This window comes from Diabrotica undecimpunctata, chromosome 7 (genome assembly GCF_040954645.1).
Source record: "Diabrotica undecimpunctata isolate CICGRU chromosome 7, icDiaUnde3, whole genome shotgun sequence".
NCBI classification, from domain to species: Eukaryota; Metazoa; Arthropoda; class Insecta; order Coleoptera; family Chrysomelidae; genus Diabrotica; species Diabrotica undecimpunctata.
This window is the reverse complement of record NC_092809.1, coordinates 129,534,945-129,558,724: the sequence shown is the minus strand read 5'-3', so window position 1 is coordinate 129,558,724 and position 23,780 is coordinate 129,534,945. Positions and strand designations below refer to the sequence as shown.

At 32.9% G+C, this 23,780-nt stretch overlaps 1 protein-coding gene across 1 annotated transcript in view; it reads left to right on the top strand.

The window, feature by feature from the left end:
• Positions 1-23,570, top strand: part of bsk (mitogen-activated protein kinase dJNK) — a 96,948-nt gene extending 73,378 nt beyond the window's left edge. The window contains exon 9 of the mRNA XM_072538193.1: positions 1,813-23,570. Within this exon, the coding sequence (XP_072394294.1) occupies positions 1,813-1,820 (8 nt within the window). The 3' untranslated portion in view covers positions 1,821-23,570. The remainder of the gene's footprint in view (positions 1-1,812) is intronic.
• The last annotated feature ends 210 nt before the right edge of the window (positions 23,571-23,780 follow it).

The following is a 23,780-nucleotide window of genomic DNA, read 5'->3' as shown; positions in this document are numbered from 1 at the left end:
AGAGAGTATTTATCGTTTCTAAGTATGTGGCCCAGATATGATGCTTTTCTTATTTTTGTGAGCTACCAGTACATTATTTTTACTGCACATTACTACTTTCGACTGCGTATTATTTTTCTACAACTGATCAAGAACGGACAACAGAAAATTACATTACACCACGCTCTTGTCGCGAAGAAAATGTCATCTGATTTAAAGAAAGTTTTTGATCAGATTCTGCATACTGTCAATAATGTTAAGTCTCGTCGGTTCCACTGAAGACTTCTTAGAAAGTTGTGTGAAAACATGAGAAATTAGCATCAATTACTCCTACGCACATAAGTAGGTGAATTTTAAACCGTAGATAGTGAACCAAATTACTAAGATGTAAACTTAAAGCTCTGATACACTGTGTGACTCGAAGGCACCGTTGCTCAATTCTGGTAGACTATGGGCGGGGTCGTTCATAGAGGTGAGAAACATAAGATGGATAGATACCTACATACATGATGCTATTTTTGTTTTTTCTTTATTTATTTGTAGGCCCATAACTTTTGGGACATTTGAGAAAGTGGTTTACATTTCTTCTATCTTGTGTGTTGTGCGAGCAATTAGGTCTGGATCATCTGCATAGGCCATAATTTTGTGAGAACATTTCCTCTGTTGTCTATTCTGGCGTCTCTAACCGTCTTTTCCAAAACTATGTTGAAAAGGAGGCACGCAAGCGCATCTCCCTACTGCAGTTCGACATGTCTTTCAAACGCTTATGATTGTTCACCCTGTACTTCTACTTTGCTCCTCTGAATACACACTTGGCGACCATATAGGATAGGACTTAGGATGATATGTGACGTGAGCTCAAATCCCAACCAGGCACGTTTTTGGTGTTGTTTAAAAAAAAGTATTTTGTAAAAAAATGTGTAGCGCCCAATTCGTGAGGTGACATAACACTTAATCATTCGAATTGCGGTACTAATCTTTTAAGGGCTTAAAAAGTATGATGCTCGAGGAATTTGCTTCTAAACAAAAGTCTGTAAATACCTGCTTAGATAACTATTAGTAACTATTCAATATTTTTCTACAAGAACAACAGTTCTTGTATATGGCAAGATTTTGTTAAATTTTGCAATATAATCTTTAACTACAAGTAGTTTTTACATAAATTGTGTTGTTACAAAACTAATTCTTAAACGAAATAATGTCTATTTATAATTATTACATGTATTAAGGGGTAGGGTTCATCATCATCAATGGCGCTACAACTCTTCGTGAGTCTTTACCGCGTTTATTATTGCCTTCCATGTTTGTCGGTCCTTTGATACGGGGTATAAGGCCCTTTGATGCGGAGGGGGGTGATAAGGGGTAGGGTGGATCTTTAATAATTTAAAAATATTTTTTAATATATAAAATATTAAAAAATTGTTTAATATAAATTTATTTATAACATTAGTACACTATAGTGCACCATTTTATGAATATTTTCTGAAATTTTGTTACAAAAACATTAAAAATTGAGCCAATGACGGCTAATTTTCCAAGATGCAAAAAAGTTACTTTGTGTTTATCGTAACTTATAACTGGATCATCTGTTGACAAAAAACCAAAAAGATTTTGATTTTTACCGTTTTTGGCGGGTTGTTGCTTTTATGTTTAAAATTCCTATAACTTCCTCAATTTTGCGCTCCGAGTGGGATACTCTTGAAGAGCTATACTATCGAATAATAAAATGAAAAAATACCATACTTCGCTTTTGAAAAACGCTTTTGCTAATTTTATAACCTTTCTCATTTGATCTTTAGAAAGTTCTATCATTTAGTAATATTTCTTTTACAGGTTATTGATTTCGAAGCACAAATTCAACTTCATCTAGTCTAGTGTTAAAAGTGTATTTATAATAATTATTGTTAACACCAACGACAAACTAGTTATTCACAATAAAAATTTATGATTATATAAAAAACAAATAAGGACTAAAATAATCTAGTCTCCCCTGTATAATAATATACTCATGTCTAATCAGTAGGAGTGTGATATATAATAAAATAAAAATGAAGAATACTAGTTTGCATTTACCTTCAGTTCTTCGGGTCTATGAAAAAAATTAGGACTTTATAGATATCTGCGGTTAGTGTCAGATTCAATTCCAGATGCAATTCCAGATTTGGACCAAACCGTTTTTGAGTGATTCGGGAAAGAACGTTTGCCAACTTTTTACTTTTCTGTTTTTACTTAACTGTTTACTTAAAAGAATGGTAAATCGTTTGGTAGTGATATCTCAAATATTTAATGTAACCAGGAACAACACCAGACAAGAACAAAACAAAGAAATGTCTCAAATAGCGGAATGTGTGGAAGGAATGCCATGTAACTAGGATGTGGAATCGACATTAAAGATATGTATAGATGTTCACGATTAGTATTTGGGATGTCCCAAAATTCATGCCAGACGTAATTTTGATAAACAAAGCCAGATTTTTAATAAATATATTAAAAATTGTCATTTGTAAAATATATCGTAAAGGGTTATATAAGGAATCGTTACGAACTATAGCACAAAAAAGTCTAACGGTATTGTGTATTCAAATTGTATGGTGTGGATGGCCACAAGTGTAAAATTGACAATGAATTAATAAAAATACGCTACAGATAGTTACGGCATATATTGGATTCTTAACCATGGTGTCGAATTGATATTTCCGGTCATTCAGCAATGCCCTCATGAGCCACTGCGATGTTTTATACAAAACGAATTGTTGGAAGGACGTCATAGATCACAAAATATCAGTACTGATTCAGTTTCCGAAAATATTTAATTATAATTTGGCAGTTAATGAAGTTACAGTTTGTAAAAAAATTACGAACTGTATCTATCAAAAACCAATCATTTTCGTTAACTATGAACTGCTGCGCTGTCATTATTTTTGGTTGGCAGCAGTTTACTAACCAAAGGGCGCCAAATTCAAATGCTAATTGAATTTTGCTAGTATCGCCAATGTACTAGAGCCATACTTTTGTTCATAATGGTATTATTCAACGGAAGAAAATATCAGTGGTGACTGGAAAAAGTAGGAAACTGATAGGGGTGTCACTTATTTGTTGGAAGAACAATCTATTTTGTATCCAAAACATTAAATAACAATCAGTGGGTTGCTTAAAAAGTACACGGTCCAAAATTGGAAGTTGACTTATTAAAAAAGACAACAGGTGAATGTGCAATAGGTTAAAATAAGCAGGTTTTACATGCGGGCTTATATGTTTTAACCGTCAGTGAAACTAGGTAGTAGTATCTATTTTGTAATAGAGCGAAGTCCGAATAATTAAATAAATTAGCGATTAATAATATTCTTGTCCTAAATGTCCTTTTCGAATCAATTTTCTATCGAAATTAACACTAGATTAAACCAAAAAACATAAATTTTATTTTCTTTAGGCGTTTTAGAAGCATAAACAAGGTCTAACTTCTCTTTGAGTGTATCAAGTATAGTTTTTATAGATTATCAGGAATACCAGAAAGCTCACGTACAGTTGATCTTATTTTTCAATCTAGTTCTTACGTCTAATATGAATTTTTATATTCTCACTACAACGTAAGGCATTGCCATTTAGCAAACTGTTATAAGCTATTTGCTAGTTAAGAAGTCTATCTTAGATTATATCGCAGTATATATTACAGAACAGATGGTACTATGAAAGATCCACAAGATTTAAAAAAAAAATTTTAAAGATAGTCTATAACTCGACAAATAAATTATCCCAAATATGAAGACTCATTCATACCATAAAGCAAAAAAAAATAACTTTTCCTATTGCCTAGTTTATTAGTCAAGATGGCTAGAAAATAGACGTTTCCATCAAATAGCTGAATATAATATCAATTTAAATATCTAAAGGTTAGTGTCTTCTTACATCCTTGTTAATTTAAAATCGTCCTTTTTGAATGAATGAGTGCAAGTGAATGAAGCTGAGTTGTGCAACATGGACAAGCAAACCGTATATTTGGGCCGAAGAATATAAAATACAGTAGGGGAAGCACAGAAAACAAGGAACCAAGAGAATTGGCCATACAATTAAATAGATGTCGCTGTGGAGATAAATAAGTAAGAGTATTTAAATTTACAAATTTTTTTAATATATGTAGGTCACATTTTTTAAGTAGAATATGCATTAACTAAGACAACAAACATACGACAATTACGAGACAATGAGAAACTAAACATATTCTTTGGTAAGAAGAATAAAAAAAGAACACTGGGTACGTTTTTGAAAAAAAAATGGAGAATTATTTTATGATGTACAAAAGGAAATATGGCGTTTTATAAAAGATCAAAGAACTGAGACTAAGTAGACCCAAAACACATAAAAGGATACATGGATTGGCTATCTAAAGAAGGTGTATACAGGGAGACCATTAATGGCGTTAGAATTAGAAACAACTAAAATATTGTAGACCAGCCATGACGAAACAACCAACAGCATTAATTAACAACATTAGAAACAGGAATAAACTGAAAGAGGACTGAAGACAACTTAACGTATAAACGAGTGGATACTAAACAGAAGAGGAATGTAATAATGATATAAGTAGAATGGAGGAGACCAGGGTGGTCAAAACATCAAGAGATAAATCACCAAATAAAAGATAAAGTATCGGCCGACTGCGTAAAAGATAGAGTGCTCACCTTCCATAGAGGTATTAATCCGCCAATGAAGAAGTAAAATTGATCTTATAGCAAGAAAGGAGAAGAAAAAGAATATGCACCGAACTAATCCTATTCTACTTAATTATCAACTAACAAAATAGATTTCACCAAAACCTTGACAGACCAGCTAGCCAATTTACTCGGTTACAATTCACAAAAAATATAAAGAATTAAGCTACAGAATACTGTCTCCTTGCTTCTTATAAGGTGTGAGATTAAGTGGAACGTAAGTATCACATACTTCGCTATTTTAATAAGAAATATATATTAGAAATTAAATTACCACCTATGTACTCATATTGTGACAACAGAACTTGTTTTTGCTTCGTCTTTAACTTTATAACAAGCTCTTTGCAAATATTTCGTAAAACCATAAAAACCATGCTACGCCCGTGCCTTTACCACCAGTAAATCGTTGTATTAGGTATATATAGAAATTAATTTAAACAGATAAGCCATTACTTAAATTTGGCAATAATAATAGTTTCTTAACTTTCAGTATATAAGGAAAGAAGTTTGGACTTGCTCTATTTTGATTTTTTTCATAGACCCAGTTTTCTCAAGTCTGTAGATATTGGACTGAAATAGTTTTACAAACTAGGTGATTGCTATTACAGCCGATAAATGTTAAAAAATGTACTGGCATCTTTCCTACTATTGCTGAGCGTACAGTCCATAAATGAACTGTTTACGATAGCTAATAGAATGATTTTACCTAAAATTTGCAAGGTAAAATTTGAAAACTGCGTAACCGTGAAAGAAAAATTTTAAAAACTTTTTTGTTTATAAAAATATTTATAAATAGCAAAATTTTAGCTGTAATAGCAATCATTGTTTGTGAAGCAACATACTAAGAAACGGTAGAATGCGTTTTCAAAATTCTCCTGTTATATTTTCCTTTTAAAATAACTACTTGATGACTGATAGTGCCTTTTGTTTCTTATTTTGTCTTAGTGTTTTTGCTAACGTTAGATAATGCATAAATGTTTCGTTGGAATACTTTCATATTTTGATGTGAAGAATCTTTTAATAAAAACTAGGCCTCAAATAAAAAAATGCTTATATGTGTCTTTGACATTTTTAACGTTTAAACGTTTTATATTATCCCAGAAAGAGAATTATTGTAATTTTAAATCAACTGGGTTAAACTCGCTATAATATCAATATTATAGCAATTTTGCAAATACTCAATTTTAGAAATGAAATATTCCACACTGCTATAGCTCGGAATCTTTGATTAAACATACTTTATCATATTTAATTCATAACTAACTTTCAATATTGTATGAAATTTGCATGCAACACAGCAGGTAAACTTGTAGTAAGTGAAAAACTAGATGTCTGAAGATCAAGAACGAGACCACCAGCACATTAAAGAAATTAATAATGTATCAGGAAGTTGATTAGAAACAACAGACAATATCTGTCAATAAAGAACAAGATGAAAATCTGGCTTCACTGAGAGAACAGAATATTGTTAATATACCTTTTAGAGTCAATTAACATATGACATGTTCAAAATAACGTTCTGCTTTAATGCAAGAATAAAACTTTTTGGATGGCATTTAATTCCTTACCTGATATAACCAACTTCTGTAGACTGCACTATAAAAATATGTCTGTTAAACAAAAACTACAATTAGTAGAAACAGGTACTCGATAAACTTTAAGAGCAGCCTGAAAGTTCGTTAAACGCAGTGAGGATATTAAACAGGGATAGGCCATCTTCGTCTTCATATAAACTACTTTCATTTAAAGAAATATACATGGAATAAGTACCTGTCCCATTCTACTACTATTAAGTCACGACACTACAGCCCACGGTGGGTTCGGAATTGTACAACTATCTGCCTCCAAGCAGCTTCATGCTCAGCTACAGTTGCCCATCTTAACATCTTCGATTCCGTCGATCCAGAGAAAACACTGTCTTCGGCGATATATTCTACCTACTGGGTTCATCATAAGAATTTCTTCATTGATTGTTCTTGTGACAGTCTTTCCAGGATTTTGATCGTGTTCTTTTTGGCGGACTCATTTGAGGGTCCATCTCAACGTTTCCCTACCCTTGTAGGTATCTTCTTCAAGAGGAGAGAAAGACTATTGCTCACGATAGCTCAAGTACTCTAGGTACTCAGAGTCAAAACGCAACAATCAGTAGAAGGATTCGCGCGTAGTAATTCAAATATTCAAGGCCAGGTTAACAATCGGTCTATCCATCAAAATCTTCGATTCCGTCGATCCAGAGAAAACACTGTCTTCGGCGATATATTCTACCTCCTGGGTTCATCATTAGAATTTCTTCATTGATCGTTCTTGTGACAGTCTTTCCAGGATTTTGATCGTGTTCTTTTTGGCGGACTCGTTTGAGGGTCCATCTCAACGTTTCCCTACCCTTGTAGGTATCTTCTTCAAGAGAAGAGGAAGACTATTGCTCACGATAGCTCAAGTACTCTACGTACTCAGAGTCAAAACGTAACAATCGGTTGAAGGATTCACGCATAGTAATTCAAATACTAAAGGTCAGGTTAACAATCGGTCTGTCCATCAAAATCTTCGATTCCGTCGATCCAGAGAAAACACTGTCTTCGGCGATATATTCTACCTCCTGGGTTCATCATAAGAATTTCTTCATTGATCGTTCTTGTGGCAGTCTTTCCAGGATTTTGATCGTGTTCTTTTTGGCGGACTCGTTTGAGGGTCCATCTCAACGTTTCCCTACCCTTGTAGGTATCTTCTTCAAGAGAAGAGGAAGACTATTGCTCACGATAGCTCAAGTACTCTACGTACTCAGAGTCAAAACGTAACAATCGGTAGAAGGATTCACGCATAGTAATTCAAATACTAAAGGTCAGGTTAACAATCGGTCTGTCCATCAAAATCTTCGATTCCGTCGATCCAGAGAAAACACTGTCTTCAGCGATATATTCTACCTACTGGGTTCATCATAAGAATTTCTTCATTGATCGTTCTTGTGACAGTCTTTCCAGGTTTTCCAGGATTTTGATCGTGTTCTTTTTGGCGGACTCGTTTGAGGGTCCATCTCAACGTTTCCCTGCCCTTGTAGGTATCTTCTTCAAGAGGAGAGGAAGACTATTGCTCACGATAGGTCAAGTACTCTACGTACTCAGAGTCAAAACGCAACAATCGGTAGAAGGATTCGCGCATAGTAATTCAAATACTCAAGGCCAGGTTAACAATCGGTCTGTCCATCAAAACCCGAGTTCAAGAACACCAAAGATGGATTAAATCTGGTCTTTTCTCCTATTCTGCAGTGACAAACTGACAAAAGATTACTTGGTTGCTGATAATTGTAATAAATGTAATTTTTTTAAAAAATTTTAGTAAAATTATGTCATCAGCATATCTTAAGTTGTTGATGACTACTCCTTTGGCAATTATACCTTCTGATGATCTGTGTTCTACAGCTTTCCGAAAGTTTTTTCTGCTTATAGATATATAGAGCATATAACATTGTGTGAGCGGTAGGGTCTGGTGAAGTAAAAAATGTTTTAAAGATAAATACAGTCCCAGCTATATGTATATATTCACAAAACGCGCCTAGTTTTTAATAGATCATTCTTGCCAAAAAACAAAAAAAAGCATCTCGAAGATATGAAAAAACAAGACATGGATGTTAAATGAGTGTATCATTTTCACAGTTTAAGTGTCTTTATATACTATCTAGATCGTGTGCGAAGCAAAGTATTGTAGGCTGGTTTTTACTGGTGTTAATTCGATATCATTATTTGAAAAGGTAGAAAATACCAGATAATTATTCTACTGATTCAAAATATCTTGGAAAAGATATTAAAATGTTAAAAGTAAAATTACATTCATGCAATTTTGCACTCTTTGATAACCGCTGATATCGAATAAACATTGGTTTGACCATTTCTGATAGAGATTTAAAATGTATTCCTATTTAGAAGAAGAAGAGACTGATTTTGGATGTATAATTAAAAAATAAGAAAAGATGCTGTGATATTTAATCTTTAATTGTGTTTTTAATATCTTCGAGATTACAATCTTGATACAATAAAACATTTAATTCGATAAATTTAAGCTTTTAAATTAGTTATTAGGAAATTATATTCAATCTGGCGATGCCAATTTTTGGACAAGAAGTAGTACAATGTTATGCTTTCAATCTCCAAGTTGTCAATTCTGCTTTATTTTAAAAGGTCTCGGTTAATCATGTGCTGATTTTACTTCTATTATATCCTTATTGGCCTTAGTCCTTCTCCTTCTAAGTGACCTCCCTCTAAGTCTCCCTCTGTTGAGGTTGGCGATCAATATGGCAAACTTCTTTCTGTTCTGGGCTTGATGAATTAATTCATTATCTTTTGTATGGGTCCAATATCTGATGTTTCGTAGCCAAGATTTTTTCTTTCGTCCTATGCCCCTTCTAATATTACCTGGAGCTGCTCAAATTCCCTATGGCGCATTATGTGTTCTAGATATGACGTCTTTCTAATTTTGATAGTATTGACCCGATGAGGGCGTGTGTTCATTGCTCTCAGTACTTCTTAATTCGTAGTTCTGCTGGTCCAGCTTATTCTTAGCATTCGGCGGTACATCCACATTTCAAATGAATTTAATTTGTTGACGTCATACTGTTTTAATGTCCAGGTCTCACAGCCATATAGTAATAGAGACCACACATAACACTTTAGTGTTCTTAGCCATTGGCCTTAGTATTTGCTTATATATCCATAATGGCTATCGAGGGATAGTTTGTAATAGACATACAAAATAATTTGTTGTATACTCTGTTGATTTTTGTTTTAAAAACTTATTTTATGGATGTAAAAACATTTTTAAGTTGTTATAACAGAATTCAAAAGGTTATAGGAAGATTACAAATAAATTGTCACATAGAAAATTAAATTGACAATTGTTTCACATATTTCACTAAAATCTAATTTAATAATACTTTCTAATTTAATATTTGTTGTTGTTATTGTTATTGTTAATCAAAATTTATTTAGAAGAAAAGACTTTTAAAATTGATTTATAATGTTGAAATTCTGGACGGAACTTGATTAACAGACAAAATCGTTTTTTCTCCTTACAAGAATAAATTTGTTAAGTAATTTCTTATACAATAAAAATACTTAGTTATGTTTACATAACTTTACATAAGAAAAAAATACTTAAAAAGTATTATTAAATTAGATTTTAGTGAAATATATGAAACAATTGTCAATTTAATTTTCTATGTGACAATTTATTCTTCTTCTATTTATTTGTAATCTTCCTATGGCATCTTACATTCTGCTACAACAAAAAAGTTTTCATTTTTACATAGGTAACTCCCAAACATACTGCATGTTTGTTTTTGGCTTAATTCCTCATGTTTTCGTTTAATATTTTTATAAATTATTGAAAATTTCATAATTTGTAGATATTAACAGTAAGCTTCATTGATTTTTCCAAAATCTATTTATTTTGACGATACGTTGGATGCTACAGTAAGCGCCAGCTACGAGAACCTTCATATATTCTCAATTTCGTACCGTTTGAACCCAATCAGTGTTGTCATCGATCACGGCATGATAATTCGCTAACAATCAACGACTCCTTGGTAACCTATCAACCCTCCTCCTTTATCTGGGCTTGAGACCGGTACGGGAGTTATTGGATTCATCCCGCAATGACCAGAGACAAAATTACTATCTTCCAAATATTGTCTACTTGCTTTGAACAAAAGTTTCATTCTTAAAAATATTTTTAGGTCGGTCAAATAAATTTTATTAAAGCTTAAATTTATCAAAATACCATCAAAACTGGATGTATAAAACGCATAATATCGGATATTTAGCAGTCTGCTTTTTACGATGCTAATATTTTTTAAATTGCATCAGTTATTGCCTCATCCACCCTCAAGCAAGACTATGATTTAGGAAACCAGGGTACATACTTCAGTCTCAACCAGTCCGTAGTGAGAAAATGGCTCTTAACATTTGTAAAGTTTGTTTTAAGAATTAAAATTTCTTGCTAATTCCTAGAGTTAAAAATATGTAGTGATTTATTTTGCGTATTTAGTCGTAAATATTCAGGATGATTACAGATTGTCAGATATTTCAAATCTGAGTATCCTCTACTTTGTATTTAGCCAATGGTTTTTATAGCATGTAGTGCTGGTGCTATGTTAGTTTTACGGATGGAAGAAAACATTTTCTTTATTTCAGAGTATGTCATCCCTTCGGAAGTAATTTTCCTTTTAGTAGAAAACTTTCTACAAAATAGTGGTCCTGATCTATACGATATGTTTGAGCTTACGTAAAAATTAAGATAATGTGGTGCGGGGGTTGAGTGGACTGTAGCATTGGCCTCTGCTGTTTGTAAATGCTCTCTTATCTTATTAAGCACTGCAAATGCGAAGTGATGACTCCAGCAAACAAGAATAATTGGTAAAATTAAAGCATACATCACTCAAAACAGGTACAAGTACAATGCTATAGAGGAAACGACAATAAAATGGTCCTATTGAAGTTAAATCAAAAGCCTAATTACTCTATATCAGGATAATTACAGATCGAATTGGAAGAGTCTTACTAAAACACAATCACTCTTTAAACAACACTACAAACAATATCATTAACGGTAATAAATGCAAAGGACACATTTTCATTGGAAAATTCAGGAATTTACAGTATATCCGCGAAATTTCCAACCAAAAGTATTTAGACCAGACGAACACAGGCTAAAGTTGAGGAATAATTAAGTTTCGTCACCTTATTCACACATCAATATATCCCTGGACATAAAATAGGGCTCAGGCCTTGAAAACAGATCGCAGTGATGCCACATTACAAAACGAAAACAAGAGAAGCCATAGCATTAGAAGTACTAGTAGATTTCAACAATAGACATGACTTAAACCAATTATGAAAATCGCTAGTTAAAACAACACAACATCGAAATTTACATAGAAAACCACGTCCATAAAACTGAAGGGTAGAGGCCAACCCTGTACACTACTCCTTTTACCACAACACCACGACATTCGCAAAACATGTTCTTTCCGGCTGAGAAAAATAACAATATGTAATTGTTACGTTATTCTATGGGTTTAGAGATTAAGTGAAGCACGACGTGATTTATTTGTGGTGAAGCACGACGTGGTAACTAAGTTTATTTAAATCAAAACCTACTTAATTAAAAATAACACAATTACTAATTACTGGAACTATCTCGAAACAGCTGGCAACTCCGAAAATTCTCGAATATTTTGTCGAAGGACAGAGTTCTCGAGTTCTCAAACGCACAGGGCCGCAATTAGGGGTATCTGAATCACAAAAATAAAAACACCTTGACTTTACACAAAGATAATTGTAAATGATATGTATATGTATATTGAATAACATAAGGCAGCTTAAGTTGCATTTTACGAAAATATGGATAAAGAAAATATAAGTCCGTTGTAAAGTTGTAAAGCATTATGGAACTTTAAGATATATGGTAGTACAAAATTAACTGACAAATAGACATGTAGAACAAAAATAAAAAGTAGCTTGACAAGAATATAACTCTAAAGGGTCGAGGATATTAACGTTTAAAAAAGTTTATGGATGTAGATATGCTATATGAAGCAGTATAATATTTCTTAGAAATGAACTGAGAAACGGACGGACCCCACAAAACAAAATAATTGTTTAGTCCGATATACTTACTTTAAAAATTAATAAAAGCCTTTACCATTTACGTATTTTATGTAGCTCAAAGCAGTCTGAATATCCTATTATTTACAACTAAATACTATACCTTCAGTAATATCTAGGAACTGGCCTGTTGACAAGTAGCTTTCCTTCCTAATATTTGAAATTATCACTATAATATCTTTACTTCACTAGCTTTTAACAAAATATTGATGATTACAGCAAAAGTATCTGTCTTCATAGAAGTGCATTAGTATCTAGATTTTCATGAAATGTTCATTTTTAATCAGAGGCGGCAAAACTAGGACACAATATGTATACTCACTGATGAATTTTTGGGACCTATCATACATATTTCAAACAAACAGTTTTAAAAATGTGTGCGTCTGGCATGAACATTGTTTAAACATTTCAATAAAGGGCGTATTGTGCGTTACGGGAACGAGTTTAATGGTATTGCCAGCTCTTTCGGCGGGAACACGTAGATTATTTAAATCAAATCAACTTAACCTAACTTAATTTTATGATTTACGGCAAATAGTACTGCCACCTTATTTCATGCTTCCAATATCGACTATTACTGGTAATTTTTGTTATATACGTATGTAATTTTACAACCTAGCAACCTTTCTGGTGCCGGTTTAGGTTTCAGTCGATTCCATACGATTACACGTCCCCTCCCTTTCATTATCTAAGATTATAATTAATTTGAAAAAAATATATTTGTAATATCCTTTAAATTTGAACTAACTTGAATATAAAAATTTTTGATTTAAGTCACTATCTACGTGTTTCGGTGTAGAGAAATATCATTGCCTCTTCTTTTCTTCTTTTGAGCATAACGTATGTTTTTAATTTATATTTTAAAACAAACATATTGATGAAATGCGCAGATTTTTAAACTGGTTTTATTTGTAAGTTATATCAATTTCGTTGATTTAAACAATGTTTTGCCGCCAATATATTAAATTCACTATCAATGAAAGTACAAAAACTGAAGTTCAATGCTAGAATTGTTTTAACTAATTTTGAAATGGCTAGATTTACGTCAACTTAACACCTTAAGTTGTATATACTGCCTTTAGGGGTATCTATAAATGCTCATAATTTTATCTATAAATTATAATGGCTACTCAGTAATTGCTTACTCTATTGTAAAAATTGTGCATTGAAATAGTAAAGAAATTATAAATCTGTGTTACTTGTAAAATAAAATGCCGCACCGAACAAGCAAGACAAGCTTTTATCCAATTTAAACCGCTACTATGTAACCGCAATCTTTCCTTCAATCTCCGCTACAGGATGGTTAAATGCTATGTATGGTCCATATTGTTATACGGCATGGAAACATGAACGTTAAGAGTACCTTCCATTAATAAGTTGGAGGCCTTCGAAATGTGGACGTTGCGAAGAATGTTCCGCATACCATGGACAGATAGGGTGAGAAACGAGGAAGTCTTAAGAAAGGCAAATACTGAGAGAGAACTACTCAATTTGATCAAGGTACGAAAAATAGGATACCTCGGCCATATTCTGAGAGGAAAAAAATACGCAATCCCTCAACTAATCATCCAGGGAAAGATTGAAGGCAAGAGAGGAGTAGGTCGCAAACAAATGTCGTGGCTACGGAACAGTAAGAACTGGACAGGCATAAATAACACTGGCGATCTTTTGCATGCCGCAAAAGACAGACGTCTGGCCTTAAGATAATTCGCCAACGCACTATAGGTGCACGGCACTATAAGAAGAAGAAGAAGTTACTTTACTAGATCAGCAACTTAGTTTATTAGTAACTTGGATGATCGGTTTCGAGCAAAAAAATTTTCTGCTCATCTTCAGGTCCCCGGCAAGATTACTTAATTGCTAAACTAAAAATTACATTTGTTACTATAACTTATAAGTTATGCCAATATTAAGAGTATTTAATTTTGGGGAGTATATTGCAAGTAGAATTACATTACAATACAAGAGATGTACTCCGTGGTAAGCATACCCTACGCTTGATTAGGCCAAGGAAATGTTTATTGGGATAAAAGTTTTTCGCAGATCGACGGTTGGGACAAATACACTTAATTTTAGCATAATTTATAAATTATTTATAAAAACTGTAATTATTTTTCTTTTAGCGATTAAGTATCTTTATCGGGGATCTGAAGATGAGCAGAAAATTGTGGTACTCGAAACCGGTCGTTTAAGTTACTATTAAACTGATTGTAAGTCTTTTCTTTCTATTAACCAAATTATAAATGGACTCACATCTGCAATCGATTCATCATTTGAACTTTTTTTGATATTTTTATTAAGATGGTAATAACGTGGTGTTCTGTGGGGACCGTTAAAATAACAAAAGAAGCATGTTTATTTATTCGCTGTCTATCACCTGTCTGCGCATGATTCTAGACAAGGATCTAGGGATCCCACCTTAAATTTTCACCTTTACCATGCGAGATGCGCTATGCACCATTGCGCAGATGATTTTAAGACTTTGACATTTTTGTTTCTCCTAACCTAACCTGTATCTTTTACCGATTAAAAAAGGAGATCAATGCTCATCATAATTTTAACCAATAAAAATAACCTTGGTCCATCCTTGGCCGTTTTCTTAGTTTGTTCAAAATTTCTATAAATATTTTGAGAACGATTTCAAAACGTCAAACTTTGGTTAGTTAAAAAATGTGATTTTCATTACAACCAATAAATTGTGGCTTAATCCCATATAAACATAATATTTAAATTAAAAAAGAAGTTTAAAAAAGTTTCATTGTAAAAGATTTTGCTATTTATGTAGTAGTGGGAATAAAATCTAAAGAAACATACAAAAAACCAGTAGAAGTACTCAATATTTGTCAAATAAAACAAGAAATAGGCTTTTTGAAAGAGGAAAGAAAGAATTTTGGAAATTAAGATAATATATTATGAATGATATGAAGGATAAAATTTCCTTTTAAATTAAGAATTAGTTGTAAGTTTTTTATTTATGAGATTTGCTAGTCATCATTTTATTCATAATTTCGATAAGACTACATAAATGAAAGATTATAATTGGTTAATTAAATGTCTAGCTTAAATCTAGTTTTCAAATAAATTGTCAATTTGTTATTTCTTGAAATCACAAGCCAAAATTTTAAAATCATAATATGCGTAATGGAGCATCGCGCAGATCGCATGGTAAAAGTAAACATTTAAGGTGGGATCCCTAGATCCAAGTTGATTCTAGTAGTTAAGTTGGGTGCCAATCACACTCGACAGCGAAATTAGTTCACTGCTTTTTCCGCAATAAAATAACTCTACTGCTGGATAAGCAATCGTTATTTTTGGTCGGCAGCAAATATGTTAAATATGATAAACAGTGAGAAAATATGAAGTTAAACCAAAACTGAATAGTTTTGTAGATACAAGTAGAAAAGCTCAAGTATCTAGGATGTTGATCAATTTAATATTTGAATCCCGAATTGAAGGAATTACATTCCTCGGGATGAAAAACTTGCTATGAAACCCGACTCTATGGAAGTGAACATTGGTCTTTAGAAACCCACACTATGAGGCGGTTAGATGCCTTTCAAATGTGGATAATACGTGAGATGCTCAGAATATCATGGAAGCAACGGATTTTCAACGATATCGTTTTGGGAACAATCGATATAAATATTGAAATGTTGAAAATCGTTCAAATACAAAAGAAGAGTTATTTGGAGGATATAAATAGATACGGACTATGAATTTTTAAAATTAATAATGGATGGTAAAAATATGAGACACTGCACCGATTTAAATTCATAAACAGTTTTAAAGATCACTCAAAATCGGGAAAGATTTGCCGAAATTGTAGCAAACATTCTGTGAAGAAGATGGCACCACAAAAAGGGTTTATGCTGAGTGTGCCGTGTTGATGCAGGAGATTAATATACCAAAGAAAATAATAAGCCAGACACCAGTAGCAACAAGGTAAAAAAATAGACCCAAATTTAATAGAGCCAGATCTAAAAACTCCTAAGACTGTCAACTGAAAAAACAAAACAAGGGACAGATCGGAATGGTGGAAAAGTATAGAAAAGGTCAAAACCCACAAATGGCTGTAGAGCTAAGGCTGATAATGACTTTTGTCTCTTATCCTCTATTTCAGTTAGATTTCCTGATCTTACCAATATGGTTTTCTTTCCAAATATCTGTTTGATATAGGCCGATATAAGATGTGTTTGTATTGTTCTTCTATCGAGTTAAAATGGTCTTTTATATTTAGTTAGTCATCTAGTCTCCTTATATATCATCTTTACATTCTCATTTTATAGCTTGACTCAAGGTATTTTCTTTCTTTGGTTATTTCATCTTGTTCTGTGCCTTTTGGTTCTCTTCTTGTTTTCATTGGTAGAAATATTTGTGAATTTAAGTTCAAATGACATTTTGAGTTGAAATCAATTGAATAATTATGACATTTATTTAAAAAAAACATGATTTGTTTTGTTGTTGTCATGGTCATAACTCTAAAAATAAGGTTGATCAACTGCTTGATATTCCCAATACTGACATAAGGATGTGTATCGGGTACCCTACGATAAGCGGAAAGAAGAAAGATACACGCCGCTGAGTTGTTCTGTTGGAGAAAAATATTACGAATTCCGTGGAACGACCACCGCACAAAGAATTCGATTTTAAATAAGCTAAAAATCGTCAAACTGCTCTCCGGCAAAATATATCTCCAACAATTAAAATGCTTTGGACATGTTATGAGAACAGACACAGAAAACATGAAAAGACTTATTATTCAAGGAAATATAGAAGGCTGAAGATCACGAGGAAGATCCCCAACAAGATGGATCGACCAAATTACAGGTATATGTAGAAGACATATGCATGAGTTAAAAGAAATGACAAGAGACAGAAATCTTTGGACATGGACAATACATGAAACCACGATGACCGTTACACTCCCTCCGGGGGTCAGGACTGACGGAGATCATGGTCATTAGATCAAATATCAAAATCGAGTGGGAACTTCGAGATTTTTCGAGTGAGAATTCTTCTCAAAACTTGTGTTTCATGTGTTACATTACAGTTAGTTCGATCTGTTACGAAAAGCTTCATACAACGACAAATTCAGACAGATAATTCACATTTCTTAGTATGGTCTCTTTGTCTACATGGAAAGACTACAGTTCACTTCAAATTTCTTCTGGACGGTGTGTGGCCATGGTAACCATGAAACGAAAATATATAAAATACAAGCCTGCGAAGACTCCAGTAAAAATATACAAAATAGAAAAGAGAGTTTGTAGTGACTAAAGCTAAAACAATAGTAATAGACCATTTGATACTTACATCACCTGTTGTAAAACTTCCAAATTTTAACCAAATTGACTTGCTCTTATTATGAAACAATTATCTAACCTTTTCCTTTCGAAATTGAGCCGAGTATTTTTGATTTCTCTTCTCTGAAAGTTTAACAGGAGTAAAATGTTTTTTCTGATTGACAATCAGAATGTATTAATTGATAGTGAATACAAATTAATGTATTCTGTAATGTAGTATAACTTATTACCAACCATCGCACTCTTCATGGCAAGTATGGTAGCTAATTTTAGGAGAAAGTCGTTACAACAAAGAATTGTTACGTTAGATATTAGTCACATTATTAAGTTTATTCAAATGTTTTTGTATTGTTTTCTTTTGAAGCTTTAAATTTATTATTTAGGTATCTGATAACCCGAAAAGATTCAGTATCCTTTTCATTTAGCAACGATTGTGATGTTTACGATGAAATGTTTTAAACATAAACATAGGATTTTAAGGTTGATCAAAAATTTAACCTGATGAAAAAATTTTACATAATCTTTACTTTTGGAAGCAGGTCAACGTTTTTTCAAGTACACGTACGGCCTTTTATATTTATTTGTTGCAAATTCTTTTTAGAACTGAGAATAAAAACACATTTTTAGATCACAAAGACCAACACAAATATACATTCAATAACACCCGTGGACAAAGATCTATGATAGATTATGTTATAACTAACAGATATATACATCCATCAAAAATAATGGACGAAAGATGCCTTAACTCAGCAGATGTAGGTAGCGATCATAGACTAGTATTATGCAAAATAGAATCGTGAAATACTTCACAGCAAAGAAAACGGAAATAACAAACAAAAATCAGCGTCGAAGGACCAAATACGGAATCCACGGACTACTTATACAGAAAAATAATATTAATCAGAGAAGATTGCTGAGAATGCAATATTAGAAAACGAAAACATCGAGCTGGAAAAAATTCAAAAATAGTATAATTAACGCAGCAACAGGATCACTTGGAGAGAGGAAATTAACGATAACTAACATATCAAAAAAGAAAACCCCATGATTTTCTTTTTTGATATTGTAGTGAACGTTACATGGAACACTAACATATTTATAATGAGGCAAGTGCAAGAGAAAATCATTAGAATACAACAGACTGACATATTTATGTTTCGTAGGTCATAAGAAGGTATTTGACACGGTCAAATTAAAGGACGTTATCTACTTATTGCACGAAAGAGAGATACCTCTAGAAATAATCAAAACGATCGAAAATATCTACCAGAACAACACAATAAAGTGCACTGAGTCTTCTATTGTTCAACCTGATCATGGGTAGAATAATAAAAAAAGTAAGAACTAAAAAAGGATACCAAATGGGAGAAAAACAACTTAAAATAATGTGCTATACAGACGATGCAATACTAATCTTTCAAAGTGAAGATGATTTACAACGTATGCTACATCAATTTAATATAACCGCCAGAAAATTTATATATATATATACAAGGATTTCCACAGTTTTCACTGTATTCCTTCACTCAACCGTTTTCTCCAATTTTTCCTGTTTAGCCAGTCCCCTTCCTGTAGGTTTCTTCTACTCATTGCTTCGTCCACCTCATCTCTGAAAGATCTTCGGGGTCTGCCTCTCTTTCTTCTTCCTATCGGGCTCCACTCTGTTATTCTATTTATCCACCGATTTTGGTCTGCTCTTCTGACATGTCCGTACCAGGTTAACCTCTTCTGTTCGATGTAGTCTATTATGTCGGAGTTCATGCCCATTCTCCTCTTAATCTCCATGTTATTTATCCTATCTCTTCTTGTTACCAGAAAATTTAACCAATATATATTTTCCCAAAAAAGACAAAATGTATGGTTATAACAGCAAATTAACTAAGATACAAGATGTAGAGCTGGGTGGTCAGATAATAGAACAAGTGATGACAGAACAGAACTACTACTGGAGAACAAAAATACCTAAGAGATAATGACATCAAACAAGAGATGCAGGAATAACTGAAGAACAACATATCTAAATCAGAAGTAGTTATTAATGATGTTGAAATAGATATAAACCACTTAGAAAATATTGAACCAATACCTGCGACCGAAAATTACAAAGGAAAAAACCATAAATGACCGACAGTATGTTACAGATGTTGAAAAGAAGAAGAGAATCCAAGAGGAAAGACTAAGCCGTATATCAGCGTCTGGACAGAGAGATAAGAAATGCTGGCAAAGCTCATGATAATTAGCAAGAAAAAGATAACAGGAGGTTAACTCTCCGTCAATCAAACTCCAATAGAAAGACTGGCGCACTACAAATCCCTCGGCATCGTAATAAATGAAGAGTAGATCAACACCCAGGAGATAAGAGCACGCATCGGAAAAGCTAGATCTACCTTCAACTGCATGAGGACCTTCTTCTAGAGCTACAACCTCTTTCTTGATATAAAAGTAAGAAAGCTGCGATGCTACGTCTTCTCTCTCCTTTTTTATGGTGCTGAATCGTGAACCTTGAACAAAGATATGTGCATAAGATTATAAGCATTTGAGATGTTGCTATATCGGAGAATCCTTAAGATTCAGTGGACTCTTCCGTGAAGTCACAAATGAGGAGGTCCTCAGAAGAATGAAGAAGAATCTAGAAGTACTGACTACTTTCATTCGTCACGGATAGGCACACCAAGAAGAAAGAACAACAGTGCTGTTAGTAGCCCATGAAAGAAACAATTCGAGCGTATATCCAAAATTGGATAGAATGAGGTACAGCAGAGGTGATGCTTGGAGCTGTTCAGATAGGTAGACAGATAGTTGTCAAGATTATACTTCAAAGAGGCGAATAAATAAACTTGAGTCAATAAAAATGTGGTTTATGCTCAGTATTCTTCTTTCCATGCATTTCTACCAATGTTCTCTATATTAAGGGAAGTGTATAGCTTTAGGCAATAAGTAGCATAACCTTCTATGCAGTTCTAGCCAGCAGTGAAATAATTTGTAAGGTCTTCTTGGAAAAAAATCTTCCCTCAGATTTTTCGTTTACAAAAATGCCAAAGTTCTTCATAAAATTATTGTGAACCGTCGATATGTACTGAAGAGGAAACAATTTTAAATTTAAAGATTATGTAAATGTTTAGTTAGTTCTTATTTATTCAACCTTTATTATTAAATCTATGTTCCTACGTTAAAAGTCGAACAAATACTGTAAAAGTATATACATATAATTGTAACGGTTGACCCTCTAACATCTACCTCTAAAACTTTCTTCCGTGTAACGACCGTGCGATGACTAACCTATCACTTATATTTTACCATGTGTTAAGATTTTTTATTGTTTATTTATTCGTTCTTGCTGAACATAGTAGTGATATCTTGTTATTTTTTTATATGTGTTGAATTTCGTGTTTCATTTGTATATCTTAGAATATGGTTTTAGAAATAAAATAAAATTGGTATCTTCGGTTTACAATTTCTTTGGGAAAATATTCAATTCGACAGTATAGCTCCAAAACTACATCAAAAATGAATAGTTTGATCGAAAAGGAAAAGGTTGGCTGCTTCAGCAGTAGAGAAATTAGGATAATAATTTTGCTAAATTACGACAAAAAAAAATTAATGATTTGATAACTTTTTTCGTACTATCAGTAGGATTTCTTGATTTAGTAGCTATAAAAACTATTCTACGTATATTTCTTCAACTTAGTTTTTAAGGAAACTTATTTTCCTTGACGAATGTGAGATTGCGTGACAATAAAACTACCAAAAATGTCTACAAATGAAATAAGACTTTGTTAGTCATCTTTATTCTGCATTCTAGTTTTTAATATTGTAACCATTGACGGTTTTAACTGGAAGTCTGGTCAATAACTGCAAAAATAGGTAATTACTCAGAACATTGAGAATTTTTAATGTTCCAATTTTCTTGAAGTGGTATCTTATTCATGGAGGTTGGCAACCACCATGGCCACTAACATTCGAATCAACTCCTCTAAAGAGTTGTTTTAAACTGTAACCATACCATTCTATTAACATGATCCACCAATGAGATCTTCAAATTTGGTCTATTCTCAAAAGAGTTAAGCATTCTTATCGTTTCTCGATCCATTGTTAACTATTCAACTCCATAGCATAAAACACTGTATATATAACAATTAGTCGATTATATCGTTTGCCCATTGTCCTTTGTCCCTGCCGTTTCTGATTCAATAACGTTCGATACGATTTTTTCAGTGTAAGCGTTAAATAATTGAGTCAACAATATACATCCTTGTCTGACTCTTCTTCTCATGGCGCCATCTCCTTTCGAAGGTTGGCGATCCAAATGGCAATTGTAGTTTTGGAAACTGCTGCGCGAAAGATTTCTGCGAATGAGCGGTCGAACCATCTCCTCAGGTCTTTCAGCCACGAGTTCTGGCGTCTTCCTACTGATCTTTTGCCCTGTACTTTTCCTTCCAGTATAACTTGCAAGTAATTCGTATCTTTCGCCTCTCAACACATGACCTAAGTATTGCATTTTCCTCTCTGACTCCCCCCACAATTTCTACTTCCGATATTTCACGTCCAATTTTTATTACTGATTGCAGTAGACGTTTGATATTAATCTTATGTCTTTTTCGTCATAGTTGTCATGTGCTTTGATAGTCGTCAAAGCTTTATGAATATTTCTGCCTGGTATAATTCTACCCAATAATTGGTCCTTTAGACTCACCTTTATTTCTATTTTTACAACAATCTATTATCACTGAATGCAAAAATATGTTTAGATATTTTGAAAGGTATTTACAACCTTTACTGCTAACTTTTCACGATTTGCACAGGTTTCTGAGTGGTTAGCCTCAAATAGACTCCTATTCCAATTTCTTGTACTGTTTAAGAACTATTTATATATCATGTGATTACGTTTTCGTCATTCCAGAAGTTGCGTCTGTTACATTCTTCTTTACAGCTTAACTTTGGAATAAAGTTATTAAGCGTATCCTCGGATTATATGTTCATACTAGCTAATAACTTTCAAAAACAAACGAGGGTCGTTACTGACCTTATACTTGGAAAACTTACTGTCATACCTCTTCTATCTGGGCCTATACGCGATGTTGAGTGAATGAGAAAAACGGTGGTTTAGAGCTATGATGAATAAGGTTTATTAAAATTAAATCAATAAAATTGTGACCATATTGCAAACTTATTCTATTACAACGTTCACATCATCAATACCAGTAGCAACCTGTTAATATACCAAAATAAAAGTTAGAAAAAAAAATAATACCAGGTTGGTCAACTTCATTTATGATTTAGCCTAACATGTACAGTGCTGAAAAATGAAATATCTTAGTGGTAAAGGCTGGTTCTCCAAATTCATTCCGATCTTGATGTAATCAAATTATTTGCCTAGCACAAGCTAGTTTTGTTACGTAAAAAAAAACCATAAACTCAATCGATGGAGAGGGAGACAGATTTATGTCCGATTGGTAAAAAATATTTATCGATTACCTATTTTTGCAATATTCATCTGCTTTTATTAACATTATGAAAACATATTAGTAGATAGATATTTGAAAGACATTTGGTACCGATTTTCATGGAGTATATTGGTCTTTAACATCCATTTTAAAATGGTTTTGGATCTACACTGTGCCCGCTTAAAATATTAGTGAAATTTGCCTTCTGTCAGCAATATTATCTTAATAAACCAAGTACACCAGCAAATTTGTAAACCGAATGTATTTGTATAGTTACTTAGTCTTAGAGAACTATTATTGGAAAAAGTTTAAAATCGTCAAAAGTCATGACAGTTTTTACAAGTGAACAAAGACAAAATTATACGTTTCCATTTGTATTGTTCAAGTAATTGTACGAAAAGTAAGATGCATCCGATCCAAAAACTAATATCTGTAAAAAGAATTAGTTGGTAAAATATTTCTTACATTAAAAAATAAGAATTATTGTTGTTGTTTTTTTTAATATTCCTATCCCAGATATTCACAGTGTTAACAAAAATCCAGTGCTAGAAAAATAGGTGCAGCAAACTGGCAACGGTTGGCAATGGATGGGGCTGCTGACTGGCAAAATATACTTGGGATGGTCGAGGCTATGCTAGAGGACTGTAGCACCAATGATAATGAACAAAAATCCAAGGAATTTACAAA